Source organism: Myotis brandtii, unplaced genomic scaffold (genome assembly GCF_000412655.1).
Source record: "Myotis brandtii unplaced genomic scaffold, ASM41265v1 scaffold1285, whole genome shotgun sequence".
Classification (NCBI taxonomy): domain Eukaryota; kingdom Metazoa; phylum Chordata; class Mammalia; order Chiroptera; family Vespertilionidae; genus Myotis; species Myotis brandtii.
In genome coordinates, this window is record NW_005354532.1 from 55122 (window position 1) to 71324 (window position 16203).

At 50.7% G+C, this 16203-nt stretch overlaps 1 protein-coding gene across 1 annotated transcript in view; it reads left to right on the top strand.

The window, feature by feature from the left end:
• The window catches only part of RFX8 (RFX family member 8, lacking RFX DNA binding domain), a 62067-nt gene that overhangs the window by 39483 nt on the left and 6381 nt on the right, over positions 1-16203 (top strand). The window contains exons 4-9 of the mRNA XM_014534308.1: positions 1978-2091; positions 2958-3108; positions 5192-5250; positions 7653-7791; positions 10590-10684; positions 13699-13813. Coding sequence (XP_014389794.1) covers positions 1978-2091; positions 2958-3108; positions 5192-5250; positions 7653-7791; positions 10590-10684; positions 13699-13813 — 673 coding nt within the window. The remainder of the gene's footprint in view (positions 1-1977; positions 2092-2957; positions 3109-5191; positions 5251-7652; positions 7792-10589; positions 10685-13698; positions 13814-16203) is intronic.

The following is a 16203-nucleotide window of genomic DNA, read 5'->3' on the forward strand; positions in this document are numbered from 1 at the left end:
TTTGGTCATCCCTCACTAACCCCCCTGCAGGCCTGGTCGCCCCACGCAGCCTGCTGTTTGGTCATTACTGTTACTGTGACGGCATCCCAGAATATTTGCATATTCCTCTATTATTAGTATAGATGCCAACTGAAAAAGAAGCAAGACTTTGAAGCAGAGTGATTTGACATGGATATTGTAATGATTGGATTGTGGAACACATGAATAAATCTTTTAACCATTCTGAGTTTTATCTTTTGCAATGGAAATCTAGGGAAACTAGTACACAGTTAAATAAAAGCTTTTCTGATGCTTTAGTGTTCTAAGTACTTCAACTTTGGGTGAAAATATTCATTCAGCATAAGTACATTTAGTACTTAGTGTAAAGCATGATAGTAAGATAGAGACCACGATGTCTTCAGAATGGCCCTTGTTTTATTAATGTAATGTTTATCAATAGATATCCACATTAGATATCTATTTCTCCTTTTCTTTATTCACTCATTAATATTAACTTAATTCTTACCTTGTAACCAGTACCATTTCTGGAACTAGGAAGGTATTCTCCATAAGGTTTGATAGGCTGATAGTCTGGTACTAAAAGGAGCAATATAAGCCAATAAATATGATACAATATGGCAAGTCCTAGAATAACAGTATGATTAGACTGTTCTGGGTGCCCAGAGGAAGAGTTAACAAAGTTAAGTAGATAGTGCTCCCAAGAGGAGGCCATGTAGCTGGACTCTAGAGGAAAAACTGAGGTTCAACAGACAAAATGGAGTAGGAAAGGTATTCCAGGTAGAACAGTGGGTGCAGACAAAGGCAGCAGGATGTTCACAGGCATGTGACAAAAGGTCGCTCTGACTAGATTTCATTGTCATTAAAGGAGAGAAGCAGAGGGGAGGGGTGTGAGAGAGGGCTGGAGTGAGAGAGGGCCTTGCATGCCGTGTGATGAATTCTGACTCATGGAGAGGACTGTGGGAGCAGTGACACAGACTGCCATAGTGGAGCAGAGTGGGTGGTAAGGAGGTTTTGTCATAGGCAGGTAGGAAGTGAGGAGGGTCATCAAATCTGGAGCAGTGACAATGACATCAGAGAGAAATGTTTCTGAAGCTGGTGCAGCGGTGTTTGATGACTTTGGACATGGGTGGTAAGAGAATTAGCAGAGATGAGCCCGTGGCTGCTGTCTCATTCAAACCCACTAACTCCGAAAGGTCCTGCTTCAAACTTACCCACCTGAGAAGAAAAGGATTAATACATGCCGCTCATCCCATTACTGTATTTTTTGTTGACTGTCTGAGAGTCTCTATGGAGATGTCTTCTCTAGAATTCATGCACCTGACAGCAGGGGTTCATTATCTGGCAGCTCAGAAGTTGGCCCTAACTTCCTTGACGGAGGTCACTGGTAGGTCTGTGTCAGGGCTGGGATGCCCTAGAACACTTGGGCCTGCAGAAATCACTAGTAGTCAAGAGTATTAACTGGCAACTCAGATTGACCAATCATGGGATCTGAAAAGTCAACATGGGGGAAACTAAAGAAAAGGAAGGAAGCTGCCGTTGTCTTCCTTAGAAAGGCTCCTGTGTAGAAAGACTCCAGGCCTCTTTTGCTTGGACAATCCTTAGATGGCTTGTACCTCGGTGTCAAGGAGGAAGCCTCTCTGGTTACATACTATCACCCTCTTTCAGAGCTGAGCCACATTGAAGGTCAATCATCAATGAACATTCATTCTGAACTCTGGTTTGTGCCCTCTGGCCATTTCCTCATCCTATGATAACCAACAGGGGCCCCCTGGTGGTTAAAACAGCTTTCCTTCCAGAAAACTGCCATGAAAATATGTTTCACGTTATTCCATCCAACTAGAAAAGCTGCCAGATTAAGCTTTACATTAATTGGAATGAAATTCATCCCATTATCACTTGGGGCTGGTTAAGTATATATGGGGTTAGTCTCACCAGGCACAAACAGATTGTGGAGATCCATTCCATTCCTTACTTCAGGTGGAGGACTTGCTCACTGCCTTCTGGAAAGCTCTGCCACAGGACACAGTCATGCTCATGGCATTGCCTGAAGTGTGCCAGCTCTTTAAATGCTACGACGTACAGATGTACAAGGTAGGAAGACGCGTGGCTGGTGGCTGTGCAGAGCCTGGGGTAGAGCCTCCTCTCTGCAGGTCCCTGGCTGCAGGCCTCTGAGGAGCCAACAGTGGGGCGGATGGATCACAAGCTGTAATCTTTCCCTAAAACTCAGCCTTTCTTTTGAAATCCGTGAGAGTCTGAGTTACCTCATGTAAAGAAAAAGCCAATGTACACGGTAACCTGTGGTTTCAGTGACCAGGGAACTCCAAACTGAGTCCAAGTTTTTTTATCTAGACTGACTATTATAATTTCAGGGTAGTTATATTTTCACTACAGTTTCTGTGGTGAAAATATGTTGTTTTTTTAAAGCTGGTCATGAACCTTTTTCTTTTTTAATCTTCACCTGAGGATATGTTTTTACTAATTTTTAGAGAGAGAGGGAGAGAGACAAACATCAATGTGAGAGAGAATCATTGACCGGTTGCCTCCCATATACGCCCCAGCTGGGGATCGAACCCACAACCTTTTGGTGTATGGGACCATGCTCCAACCAACTGAACCACCTGGCTAGAGCTACTTTTTATTTTTTTATTTTCTGGGAGACAATTTTATGCTTCTAAGTTTTTTACACAAAGGATGAAAGCCAGCACCTGGGTTCAGCCATGAAAATATTTTGGTCTGACCCGCCTAGTATGGCCTGTGTGGTGCTTCTTAAAACTGTGGATCAGTTATCAGTATTTTAAGCTCTTTGAAAAAATTCAAATTCTGCTCCTGCACAGTGAGCTGCGGCAAGGGCTCAGGTGGGGTCTTCTCTCTGAGTTTGTGGCATAGTTCACTTAGGCCGCTTGTAACTAGAGGACACCCGCGCTGGCCGGCACGCTGTCTCCACTCTTTTGTTGCAGGGAATTGAGGATGTCCTCCTTGACGATTTTCTGGAAGACGTTTCTATTCAGTACCTGAAGTCTGTCCGGTTATTTAGTAAGAAATTTAAGCTGTGGCTACTTAATGCTTTGGAAGGTTTCCCAGCCCTCTTACAGGTCTCCAAGCTCAAAGGTAGGTTTCAGTGGGAAAATAAATTCTGTGAGAGTAGATTCAGAATCTGACTTTCAGATGGGGCAGGACTCTCAGCTGTGTAATACCCCCCCCCGCCCCCCACGGTCACGCAGGCATACAACCCTGTTCAGACCTCCCGCTTGCATTTTAGTGCCAGTGGTGTATTCCTGTGCTGACCCACCACACCCTTTACCAGTTCCCCTAATGAATAATAACATGGAGTTTGGACAGGTCAAGGGGCTAGAGGTGTAGAAAAGCTGTCTGACTGTCAAAAGGTAGGGAGAACCTGCTGCTGCCTCCAGGCAGCGCTGCTCACCTTTTTTGAGCCAGCACCTTGGGGCAGCCTGTGGTCCTCACTGCTTGTCCCTTGAGCAGGGCTGGCCAGGGCTCAGGCACCGACATCCTTCCACCTCTTTGTGCGCTCTGGCCTCTCAGAGGGGCTCCAAAGAGCACAGATTCCCCTTAGAACACCCCCATCTCCCTAAGCTTCTCACCCTGTGGGCCACCAAGGCGTTCACAGCTTTGTAGTCTCCTCTCCCTGCTGACTTTCTAGAATACCTTTTCTTTCTGTCTGGCTGCCAGGTTATGGTCTCTGACACACCTTTCACCAGGCTGCCTGTCTGTTCAAGGCCAGCCACGGCTTCCTTTAAACGCTAGCACACGCCTGCTCTGTGGGTGCCATGTTTCTGGTCCTGGAAACAGCCATGTCCCCCTCCTGCCTTGTGACGCGTTTCCATCGTTGCCTCGCGCTGTCTCCAGCGGCCCGTCCCCACCCAGTCCTGTTTCTCTTGGGCCCTCTCAGGCCACTCGCATCACCAAGCCCTCCCGTCATCTCACTCTCTTTTCTAACTTTGCACATTGTTTGCTGGCTCGTCAGAGGGCCCACAGAATAGGACGGTGTCTAACTTTTACCCACCACCCTGCAGCTGGCTGCGTTCATATTCATATTGGCAATCTTAATCCCAGTTTGACCCACTTGGAAGCTTTCACCCGGCCAAGCTGGTGTCAGCCAAAAAGGCAGCAGGGTGGACACTGCAGAGAGAAAGTGCAGTCTGGCTGTGAAAGGTGAAAAGAAGCATTTCCCGGGGGTCACCTTACCACCCGCCTGACTCCCCTCGCTGTCTCTCTGTCCCTCTCTAGCCTACTCAGAGCTTCCGAGTGACTTCACCATCCTGCCTCCAACCTCAGTCACCTCCCCACTAGACCCAATGATTATTTTAAAACAATGATTTGATCAATTAAATGCCTTCCATAGGCCCCGCCCACTCAAGGGTCCACTCTTCACTCACTGTGCAAAGTCATTCACTGCTTGGCCTGTGGTCCCCATTCCCCAAGGAACCCCGACTGGTGCTCCCCAGTCACACAAGACTGGGTACCCCCGGAAGGCCTTTCCTGCCACTCTTCCTGCCGAGACTGCCTCTCCACCCCCATCCCCGGTAACTCCGACCTTACATGTTCAAGCCCTGCTTGAATGTCACCTTCTAGGTGAATTAGTCTCTGAGACCATCTTCAGACAAGGCCCATCCCTCCCCTGAGCCCCTCGCTGGCTTCCTCTCTGGCCGCAGAGTGCCAGGGAGCAAGTCACTGCATACCTGGTGACCCGTTCTCAGAGGCGGAGCCCCTTGAAGGTGGAAGCTGCCCTCCTTTCATCCAACAATTCAGCTAAGAGCCGGCGACATCTCCGGGGCAAAAACTGAATACATTCAAGAGGGAGCATGCTCCTCTCTGTGTGTTTTCTCTTTTTATCCTTTCCTTGGTCATTTTCTGAGGCGGGCACTGTAGAAATGAGAACGTTTGGGGACTCAGGGTTTCCAGGCAAAAATCCTGAACTCTTTTACGCGGGCACGACAGAAACTGGGATTACATAATTTTTCTGGGCTGGATGGGGAGTGTTTTGGTCAAGTCGCCCCTGCCAAGACCTCCCAGCCATTTGGGAAAGAGCCCACGCACAGTGGAAAGACCAGGCTGTGTGGAGGCCTCCTGGGTGGGAGGCAGTCTTGGCACAGGCTTGCACTCCCCATTATCCTATGGAAGGGCATGGCGCTATAGCATCAGTAATGGTCGCGTGTATTGTTCTTAACAGAAGTTACTGTGTTTGTCAAAAGACTAAGAAGAAAGACATACCTTTCCAACATGGCAAAGGTAGGTTCTGCCAACCAGACAGGAGGGAACAAAGCAGTTTTCTGAAGTGAAAGCTGCAAGTCTGTCCTCAGAGCAAGGGGGGTGCTCCCTCCACCCAGGGCAGACAGGAGGACCTTTCCGGCCACTGACTGGCAGGCCTGCGGGGCCACAGAAGCCCACCCTCGCCTCCCCTCCTCAGAAGGGCCCCAGTCGCCAGCTCTCTCCTTGGGCAGAAGCAGGGTGCGCAGGCCACCATTCTAAAGTTTCAAAGGGAGACCTCGGGAGGGTCAGCCAGGCAGCGGGATGGGGGTGATGGGCCTGCAGCAGAGGAGGGTCAGCCAGGCAGCGGATGGGGGTGATGGGCCTGCAGCAGAGGAGGGTCAGCCAGGCAGCGGATGGGGGTGATGGGCCTGCAGCAGAAGAGGGTCAGCCGGGCAGTGGATGGGGGTGGTGGGCCCTGAGCAGAGGAGGGTCAGCCGGGCAGCGGATGGGGTGATGGGCCTGCAGCAGAGGAGGGTCAGCCAGGCAGCGGATGGGGGTGATGGGCCTGCAGCAGAGGAGGGTCAGCCAGGCAGCGGATGGGGGTGATGGGCCTGCAGCAGAGGAGGGTCAGCCAGGCAGCGGATGGGGGTGATGGGCCTGCAGCAGAGGAGGGTCAGCCAGGCAGCGGATGGGGGTGATGGGCCTGCAGCAGAGGAGGGTCAGCCAGGCAGCGGATGGGGGTGATGGGCCTGCAGCAGAGGAGGGTCAGCCAGGCAGCGGATGGGGGTGATGGGCCTGCAGCAGAGGAGGGTCAGCCAGGCAGCGGATGGGGGTGATGGGCCTGCAGCAGAGGAGGGTCAGCCAGGCAGCGGATGGGGGTGATGGGCCTGCAGCAGAGGAGGGTCAGCCAGGCAGCGGATGGGGGTGATGGGCCTGCAGCAGAGGAGGGTCAGCCAGGCAGCGGATGGGGGTGATGGGCCTGCAGCAGAGGAGGGTCAGCCAGGCAGCGGATGGGGGTGATGGGCCTGCAGCAGAGGAGGGTCAGCCAGGCAGCGGATGGGGGTGATGGGCCTGCAGCAGAGGAGGGTCAGCCAGGCAGCGGATGGGGGTGATGGGCCTGCAGCAGAGGAGGGTCAGCCAGGCAGCGGATGGGGGTGATGGGCCTGCAGCAGAGGAGGGTCAGCCAGGCAGCGGATGGGGGTGATGGGCCTGCAGCAGAGGAGGGTCAGCCAGGCAGCGGATGGGGGTGATGGGCCTGCAGCAGAGGAGGGTCAGCCAGGCAGCGGATGGGGGTGATGGGCCTGCAGCAGAGGAAGGAGGGTCAGCCGGGCAGTGGGATGGGGTGATGGCCCTGCAGCAGAGGAGGGTCAGCCAGGCAGCGGGAGGGGGTGATGGGCCTGCAGCAGACCCCGGGACAGGTGACCGAGCCCTTCCTCCTACACTTGGCCCTGTGGGCATGGTGTGCCCTGGCTGCCAGGCACCTGGACTCCTACCTTCTCTCCTTGATTGATGATGCCACTTGGTGGTAGAGGAAAGCGAGAGGAGGGCTATAGATGCTTGAAGTGGCCACTCAAGAATCTGCTTGGAAATCCTGTGGTGCCATCAGGACAGAGTCAAGGATTGTCCCTTGGTCCCAATCAGTCTCAGCTCAGGGGTGCTCAGCTGGGCCTCTGGGTTACTGTCTCCATTCCTGACTCGCTCAGCTGCTGATGGCTCTGCAGCAGCACCTTCATCTCAGCCCAGCTCGGGTGGCCAACTCGGGTCCATCTTTATACTGCCTGTCACTTGGGGAAATTTACTGATGCCCGCAAGTGCCCTTGCTTTTCTCCTCTGCAAAATGAGGGGACATTAGGGGTGTGAGGACAACCTACAGACCCTAAAATAGTAGGGACCTGGATTGTTTCCATTGGATAGCTGAGGAAACCAGCTCCCAGGGTCTAAATCCATTGCCCACGCCTCCCAAGGAGAGAGGGCAAAATCAACTTCCGAAGCCCCGAAGCAACCCTTCGGAATCCTAGCACTTTACTCCAGACCCTCGCTCCACCACTGTTTCCCCTGGAAAGTAGTTTAGGCGCCAGAGTGGAGTGCAGGGGTGGAGAGCAGGGAGTGGAGTGAAGGGAGAGAGCAGGGAGTAGAGTGAAGGGAGAGGAAAGCAGGGAGGGGAGGGCAGGGAGGGGAGAGCAGGGAGGGGAAGAGCTTCCGGGTCCTCAGAGCCTTAATCAGTCTGCTATGAGGAGCGGCACTCTAAGTGCTATTTTTCAGAAAAGCAGCTCTAGGATGTGTGAATTGGAACATTTTCTCTGTGACTGAGGATTCTATTTTAGTGGGTAATACCCAAATCCACTTTTTTCCTGCTCAATAACAATACCTCTTGCTAAGTTGGATGGGGGATTAGGCCAAAACGACCACATTCAATGACGCATGCTTCCCATTGTGCTTAGACGATGAGAATGGTATTGGAAAATCGCAGGAGAGTCAGCCTCCTGAAGTCAGACCTGCAGGGCATCATGGAGGTTTCGCAGAGAGCCCTGACAAGGACGCGGAGCGGCATGGGCGACCTGGAGAGCATGGAGGTGAAATGTAAGCTTCCTTCTTCCTGTTCATTGCAACGTGTGGCATGTATTTGGGGCCGGCATAGCCTGCACTACTCTAGGGATTTCTTAGCAGAGGTAGAACAAGTGTTACTCATTGCTATTGTAATTTACCTCCCCTGCAGGGGCAAGGAATGCCCCAGAGAAAGATCTTCCCGGGGTCCCCCTGTCCATCCAGCAGTCAGTGCTGGCACGTGTTTGTTGAGTGAATAAATGAGCAGACGAGTGGTGCTGCTTGACAACGATTGTTCCTGGAAATCAACCTGGAGCGTCACTTTGGGGGAAAGGCGGCATCAGTCTGGTGCACGCACAGCGCCTCCCTCTCCTGTCCGAATGGGATTGCATCAGCTCTCTGCCCAGCCGGACCTGCTGGCACAACTGTTAGGATTGCTTTTAACAATGCGAACCATTGTGCTTTTACTGCATTTCACTACTTTGCAGACCAGTGATATGAAGCATGTGGATATTCTTGCCCTTTACTATCTGATAATTGTAATTATTTTTCAACAACAACAAAAAGTATTTCTTCCACAAAGAGGTCTGCGAGCTGCTAACAGTGTTCTCCTGGGAGGAGCCTGGACCGAGAGAAGGTGCTCTCCCCACTTCCACGCGGGAGCTGGGGGCAGACACGGGAGAGTTGTTTCAGGAGGGAACTGCAGAACACTGGCGCCCCTCCCCCAGCCTCCAGGCCAATCTCTAGGCCTTTGTCTGAGGGTTGCTGCCAGGGGGCTGTGGGGACTAGCTCCCTTTTCTACCCTTTGCAGATATGCCTGCCAGATGCCCCAGGAAGGTCTAGCAGCTTCTTCCCTGTGGGCGAAACCTCAACCCGTTACACCCAGCTCTGCCCAAACTGCCTCCCGGTGCCTGTGTGCTCCTTCAGGGGTCAGTGGTCCCTTATGCATCGTGTCCACCCGACACCCGGGAGCACTTCAGTATTTCATGAGCTGACGGACAGGGAGGAGCTCCTTCAGGGGTCAGTGGTCCCCCCGACACCTGGGAGCACTTCAGTATTTCATGAGCTGACGGACAGGGATTCACAAGGCATGCAAAGCACCACAGTTATCCTGTCCTCTTTCTTTGACCTTGAAATAGGGCTGTCTTTGGTAGGATTGTACTGGTTAGGTCAGCCGTGGGCAAACTACGGCCCGTTTGAAATGAATAAAACTAAAAAAAAAAAAAAGACCGTACCCTTTTATGTAATGATGTTTACTTTGAATTTATATTAGTTCACACAAACACTCCACCCATGCTTTTGTTCCGGCCCTCCGGTCCAGTTTAAGAACCCATTGTGTCCCTCGAGTCAAAAAGTTTGCCCACCCCTGGGAAGGTCCATTCTTGTTGGTAAGAGGCCTCTGCTCATGCACCCCAGCGTCCCCTCCCTTGATGATCTCCCCTGCTCTGTCACTATCCCAAATCCTAGCTCCTCCCCTAGGTATTCCCCTATGGACCAAACCAGTAACTAAAAGGTGGACACCTGCCCTAGCCTGTTTTACTCAGTGGTTAGAGCATCAGCCTGTGGACTGAGGGGTCACGGGTTCCATTCTGGTTAAGGGCTCATGCCTCAGTTGTAGGTTTGATCCCTAGCCCTGGTTGGGGTGTGTGTGGGAGGTAACCAATAGATGTGTCTCTCTCACATTGATGTTTCTCTCTGTCTCTCCCTTTCCCATCCACTCTCTCTAAAAAACAACAATAACAACAACAAAAAACCACACCTAAGTCAGCAAGTTTTAAAGCTATGGAGGGTAATGCTGATTAGTAGGAACTCAAAGGGTCCCCTCCTGGGCTACTGGATCCCCCAGAAATCTCAGGGGGTTGCTCAAACCCTGTTCTTGCCCCTAGGAAGCCCCAGGAAGACACAAGGCCTCTCTCCTAGGTGCCTGCCGAGATGCCTGCAGCCTGCCCCGGGCTCCTGTGTGCCTGTTGGCAACCTTGGGTGTCCTTCCACGAGGACACAGAGCCAGCAGGGAGCCTGGCATGCTGGTAGCCACTGGCAGGCAAATGCTCGAGGTCTGCCTGGAAGATCTGTCAGGTGAACCCTGACCAAGCCTCAGCCAGGGCCAAGGCATCCCAGTGGGTTTTCTAAACTCTGGTTGGTACCCAGCAGCACCCAGAAGGTGGGAGAGCCAAAGGCTGGCTCATTGCGCTCAGTGCTGCCCATGCAGGTGACGGACTCAAGTCCCCACGTCACACATGCTCAGGCTCCACCCCTCATGTCTGTACTGAGCCTGTAGCCCAGAAGGCCCTGAACATCCCTCAGTGAAAGGACATGAGTAGACTGCTACTTTAATGAAAATGACACGGATAGGCGAGGTCATGTCTGCATCATGCAATGAGCTCATCTGGAGCCAGGTCTGTGGAATTAATTACAAGGTGTAATTATTATTTCGAAATATTTCTTTCCAATTCAACAAGTGGCAGCGGCTGTTCCTAAGAGGCAAGACCATATAACTCTGAACTGTATGACCACAGATGTGACAAATCTGGACTTAGAATGTATCCTTTGTGTTCAAATTGGGTGCGAAGCCGCAGGGGGTGCTTTTGAACTGTTGTTCAAATGGTGTCCCTGGGTTACCTAGCCTACAAATACCTACAGCAAAATTCTGTTGCGTTGCTAGAAACCTTTTTATTTTTTAAAAATTTTACAACAGTATGAACGGCCTTTATTGGAGGCAATGGGAAGTGGGAAAGGAGGGGATACAGCAGCTCTGGCTCCTGGGGTGGCTGCACAGACTCCGTGGCTGCCCTTCGGAAGGCCAGCAATCTTCCTGTCTGTTTTGTTCTTTACAGGTTTAAGCAGTTTAATTTCTTTGCTGGGAACATCGACAGACCTCCATGTATTCCTGAATTGTCTATCTTCAAATCTCCAAACATTTGTCTTCCAGGTACAAAACCATATTTTTTTAAAGGGAAGAGGTGGGTGTTGATCATTCTAGCTACATAATAGCACCAAGTGCCCATGACCTAGTGGAATGAAAAAGATGTTTCTCTGGCCATAGTGTGCCAAGGCTGGTGTGGGTGCTGAGGACGGAAAAGCAGTGTCTCACGCCTGCGGCAGCCAGGATTAGAAGCTGGTATGTCAGGCAGGTGTGTGTGCAGGTGCGCACACATGCTGGTCAGGTGTGTGTTGTATGTGTGCAATGGGCCTGTGTATGCAGGTGAGGTGAATGAGCGTGTGTGCAGTGGCCATGGGTGAGTGTGAGTGCACCAAGCAAGAGCGTATAGGAGGAGTGGTTTTCTCTGTTTAGGGAGAACAGTACTTGTCTGTGTATTTTGCAGAAATATCCCAGTAAAGCATCAGGCTTGATTTTAAAGATCAAAGAAGAATTGGTGTTGAATGTGGGTGAATTTGGGCTTTCTGGATGACCAAATTGGGAGTTACTTCAACAGGGTCCTTATTGGGCTCAATCATCAGCACCATCTGCATCAGCAATCACACTTCCCAAGCTGAAAGTATGATCAGAGAAAGCGCAGCACCCTTGGCCCAGTGGGAGCATAAGGGTGGGTGGATGGGGACCTGGGGCTGTGCATTAGTTTGGAGACCAAAACAAGGTCGCCAGGGGCCTCCCGCCTGAGGCATTGCCCTCTGCAGGCTGAGCAGTTATGAAAGGTCTTGATGAAGGAGGTGGGTTTAAATTGGGACAAGAAGGGTAGATGGGATGAAAATAACATAAAAAGACACCATTCCCGAGAGAAGGACATGGGCCTGGGCACAGTGAGCATTGGACGTGGAGGGCCTGTTTTGGGAAGAAGAGGACACGCTGGAGCAGGCACAGGCGGCGTGGCCCTGGGACTGGGCTTTGGGAGCGCTCTCCTCTAAGCCTCGGTTACATTTCTTTCTCTCCCTTTCCCTCCCCATCTGGCCTTGCCATATCCCTTCCTCCCAGTGGATGAGAAAGGGCAGAGGTGATAACGGGGATCATTCATAAAGACTGCAGGGGGCACTGGGGTTGGAAACCTCATTGAGAGGAACCAGAATGTTCTACAGGAAAGCTGGGCAGGTGTCTGTGTCCATGCTTTGCTTCTTGAAAACCGTCATGCAGATTCTGAATGGTACTCATGGTCCTTGGTGATCTCTGGCAGAGCTTCTTTGTAGCAGTGGTAACATATCTGGAGTTGCATTGCTGCTGAGACGTTCACTCATTGGCTAGGTTGTCACTGATCAAACCTTCCATTCCTCTTGCTCAGCCTCTTTCACCGAGCTGAGCCCCTGAGCCCCTTAAGAGCACCCCTACCTCCAAGCAGCCCACGGGCTCGGGCTCCATCTAAACCATGTAACACCACGTGTCTCCCAAGTCTTCATCATGTATTCAGCCTCACAATGAGGCATGTTAGCAAGATGGTGTTTTGTACCTGCATGCCTTTGAAGAGCTTGTTCTTGTAAAACAGCTTGGCTGATAAAACAAAGCAAAACACTGCTGCCAGTAAAATACTCAAACGGCTAAAATGTAAATCTTTGGGCTTGTCAGGGGTGCCTAATGGCTCCGGCCGTTCCCGTCTGGCAGCCTGCTAGAGGGGAGTTCAATGTGTCATGTGCTCCATCCTCCTGGGTCTCACATGGTTGGGCCCAAGAGAATTCCTAAATGTAGGACCCGGAGATGCCACACTGGTACGGGCAGAAGAGTGCTCAGTGCAGAGTGTGACAACCACCAGAGCTCCTTCTCACGGTGCCTTTTAAAGTGTCCTTGTGTTTGTTGAACCCACGGTTCCTCCAGGAGCCCTGTGTCAGGTGATCAGGAACACCAGCCCAGGTTGTCAGTCCTGTGGGGAGGATGCTGCTACTGAAGGAAGTCCACGTGCACCCAAAGCCCAGGACAGCCCTTCACTCAACACATGGCGGGGGGTACAGTGGGGGCTGATGGGAAGATGAGAAAGGGGGTGTCCTATGTCTAACCAGTCTCTCCATCTCTCCTTCAGAGACTTGGGTTGAGCCAGTGGGTGGCTCACATTCATATGATGAGACTTAGGGGGGCTTCAGGGCCATTCATCCCAACATGTGCCTGTGAAATTAATGTGACTCCATTGCTTGTAATGCATTGAAAGTGTGGCCCAAGGCTACTCTCCATCTACATCAGCGGTTCTCAACCTGTGGGTCGCGACCCCTTTGGCGGTCAAACGACCCTTTCACAGGGGTCGCCTAAGACCATCCTGCATATCAGATATTTACATTACCATTCATAACAGTAGCAACATTACAGTTATGAAGTAGCAACGAAAATAATTTTATGGTTGGGTCACAACATGAGGAACTGTATTTAAAGGGCCAGAAGGTTGAGAGCCACTGATCTACATGAAGAGTTTCTTTGTCTGCATGCAGAAGCATGTCACTGCTGCCCAGTTTAGTGCCACTCGAGCTGTCAGCTGGCCTCGGCTCCACCAGACGCACAGGTGGGAACTTCCAGTCCTCAGATAATTTACACAGTGCAGCGGTTAGTTCTGTGCTTTCCAAAGTCAGCGCCGCTACTGCTCATTGTTATGGGACTCTGCCCCTTTTTCACAATATCAGACTTGGCAAGGACAACATGTCCACCGACCCTCTGGATAGCAACTGCCAAGTGGATTGTGGTGAGGCTGTCTCTGAAGTATTTCTTTGACATGCTTCACAAGTGAACTCATTTTAAAACTTGTGTATAATTTTTTAAGAAAGAAAAAGAAGCCAGTTTTCCACCTCCTTCCTTCTCTCCACAACATCAGGGGTTCTGCCCTGGAACCATTTCTGAGGAGTTGGATCAAAATAAGAAAAAGGCTGGTGGGTCACTGCTCCCTTCTCACCTTATTTCTTCCTCTTCTCATCGGACCACTTGAAATGTCAGTACCTGACAAATGTGTGCATTTGAAAACGTGTTCTCCTTCATTTTGTCATAAAACCTGGAATTTTTTTCTTCCAAAAATGTAACAGCCAAGCAGAAGCAAAGAGGAGTTCATCAGATTGGCTGCCAGCTTCCAGCTGCGCTGGAATTTTGTTCTCACCACAGTGAGCAAAGCCATGACTCTTCGCCACAGGGACAGTTTTGGTGAGTCAGAGAATGCAAAACACTGTTCTACCGTTAAGAATGTTTCACATTGCCGGGTAGAATACAGCCATTTTGTTCTTATGTAAAATACAACACAGACACAGAAAACTGTACAAAACTATAACAGCTTTTAAAAATAGCAACAGGAGAATAGTTCCCACCAAACAGTCTGGCCACACTTTGCTTCCCATTCCTCGTTGTTGGATGGGTAGGAAGCACCCCCTTGCTTTTGAATAGTGTGCCCTGGGACATTTTGAGAAAAGCACCAAGGCAGGTAAGTGAGATGGAGAAAAAAGTAGTGATCGGGGGCATCCATATTTAACTCTTAAAGTAATAAAGAATAAAAATTGGTAAGGTCACTGATGTTTGCAGATGGTGAAAAGAGTGAAGTAGTATCCATTTTGCAAACTTTCTGGTCAAATAGATGATCGTTCTCTGTCAGAGCTCACATCTGTCACCTCCATGGCTCAGATGCAGAACAGCAGAGTTGTAGGAAGGGAACCTCACCACAGAGCCCTCCAGCCCCATGAAAAGTGTTAACGTAAAAACATGCAAAGCTGTAAAGAATTTTTTCGAGTTTACTTGAGCCAAACTGTCAACAATTGCTGGGAAGCAGAACCTCAACGGATTGGATTGGGATAATGCTCAGGAAAATGGTGGTTGTTCACCTTGTTTTATACTTTACATCAAGGGAGGAGACATAAGTGGGTTACATGAAATTCACTGGTGATAGATTAGGGAGGCGGGAGAAAGCAAAGCGGTGGGTGGGGTGGGGAGAGGGGCCTCTGGGATTGGATAAAAAGTAAAATGATAGACACATTACTTAAGTGGATACAGGATAGTTAACAGACAACAATTAACATGATAACAATGAAGGAATTTATGGTCTCCCTCCTGGTGCCCAGGCTCATTTGGTTGGGGTTGGGGGGTGGGGGACGGGGGGAGGGAAGTTACAAGTTACTCTGTGACATTTCAGGTATGTTATCTTAGTTGCAAAAAGACAATGGGCTCCGTTAAGATAAAAATTAACCTTGTCAGGGAAAATACCGGCCTAGGACATGACTACCCACCTTTAACGTTTCCTTTCAGACCGTCCTTTGTGGTTACTGTAGGTCTCTCAGTTTGTAAGGCTGCCATGCAGGCCTCCCCTGAGCTTGTCAGGTGGCGTGTGGCCTTTGGTCCACAAAAGGATCATTCATCTCAATAGATACTTACTGTGTCCCCCAAAAATTCCCAGGCACCTTGCTGGGCACTGGGCATAGAGCAGTGAAAGACAGGGGGTCTTTGCCCTGTGAGCTCGCACACTCATCAGGGGAGGAGCCCTGCTCCACAGGCTGCCGATGCCCTCACACTGGGCAGGTAAGTGAGAAGCCGGGAAGACAAGACCAGTGCTACTCTGGGTCAGTCTTGCAAACACTCTGGAGCTCTGTCCAGGGTGGTGGCTGTAAGCTGCCATGTAGGTGACCACCGTTTGCGTGAGGCCCTCTCTTTCCATGGTGCCCAACATGACTCTGCTTTATGCCAACGCTCCTCCGCACTAAAGTGACAGCGATTCCTATGCAGTCATGGGAAGAAACCCAGTCTGTGCTTGTTGCTTTGCCCCACCTACCTTCTCTGGACCTCTCCATGAAGTAAAGTATTAGCACCAGCAGCTTTTCCTCATCACATGGACCGTGATTTCCAAGTAAACAGGTTAGTTGGGCTCATTCCAGACCAGGTCATGCCATCCCACCAAGCCAGTATCGTTCACCACAGGGACATCCAGGAGTAATAAGCAGTAAAGCAGCGGTTGCCAACCTTTCAGATCTCACGGACCATCAGTGGTCCGAGGACCACCGGTTGGCGACCTCTGCGGTAAAGGGCTTTGAAATGAGCAAAAAGGCTTAGCGCCCCTTCTGAGTGTCTCCACCTTTCACTGTCTTAGCTATTTTCCAACTCTGTACCCGTATCAACTGATAACGTTAGAAATGCTCGTCAGCGGTGTCTCCAGAATGAGACAAACACTCGAAACTGGATGGGCAAGGCAAATCTACTTCTGGAGAAGGGTGCAGCTGCCGCTGAAAATCATGGGCCAAGCACAGCAAACAGGAAGTCCATTCGGGTTTTATTCCCTGACCTGGTCTGCCCTGCCCCGCACTCTGACTCTGACTCTGATTTGATTGGTCAGAGATCAGAGCTCTGATTCACATTATTGTGTAATTGGCTAATTCAGAGGAAGGGGAAGGGGAAGGTGGGGCCTAAGATGGGGGCCCCCCGAAAGTCTGAAGGTCATAATCAAAATGGCAGAAGCTAAGATGGCAGTGAGCTCCTTTCTTTGACAGAAAAGATTGCTGGTTCCCTCTCACAATTATAATGCAAATAGTAGTCTGCCCCAGAACTGCAAGCTGGTG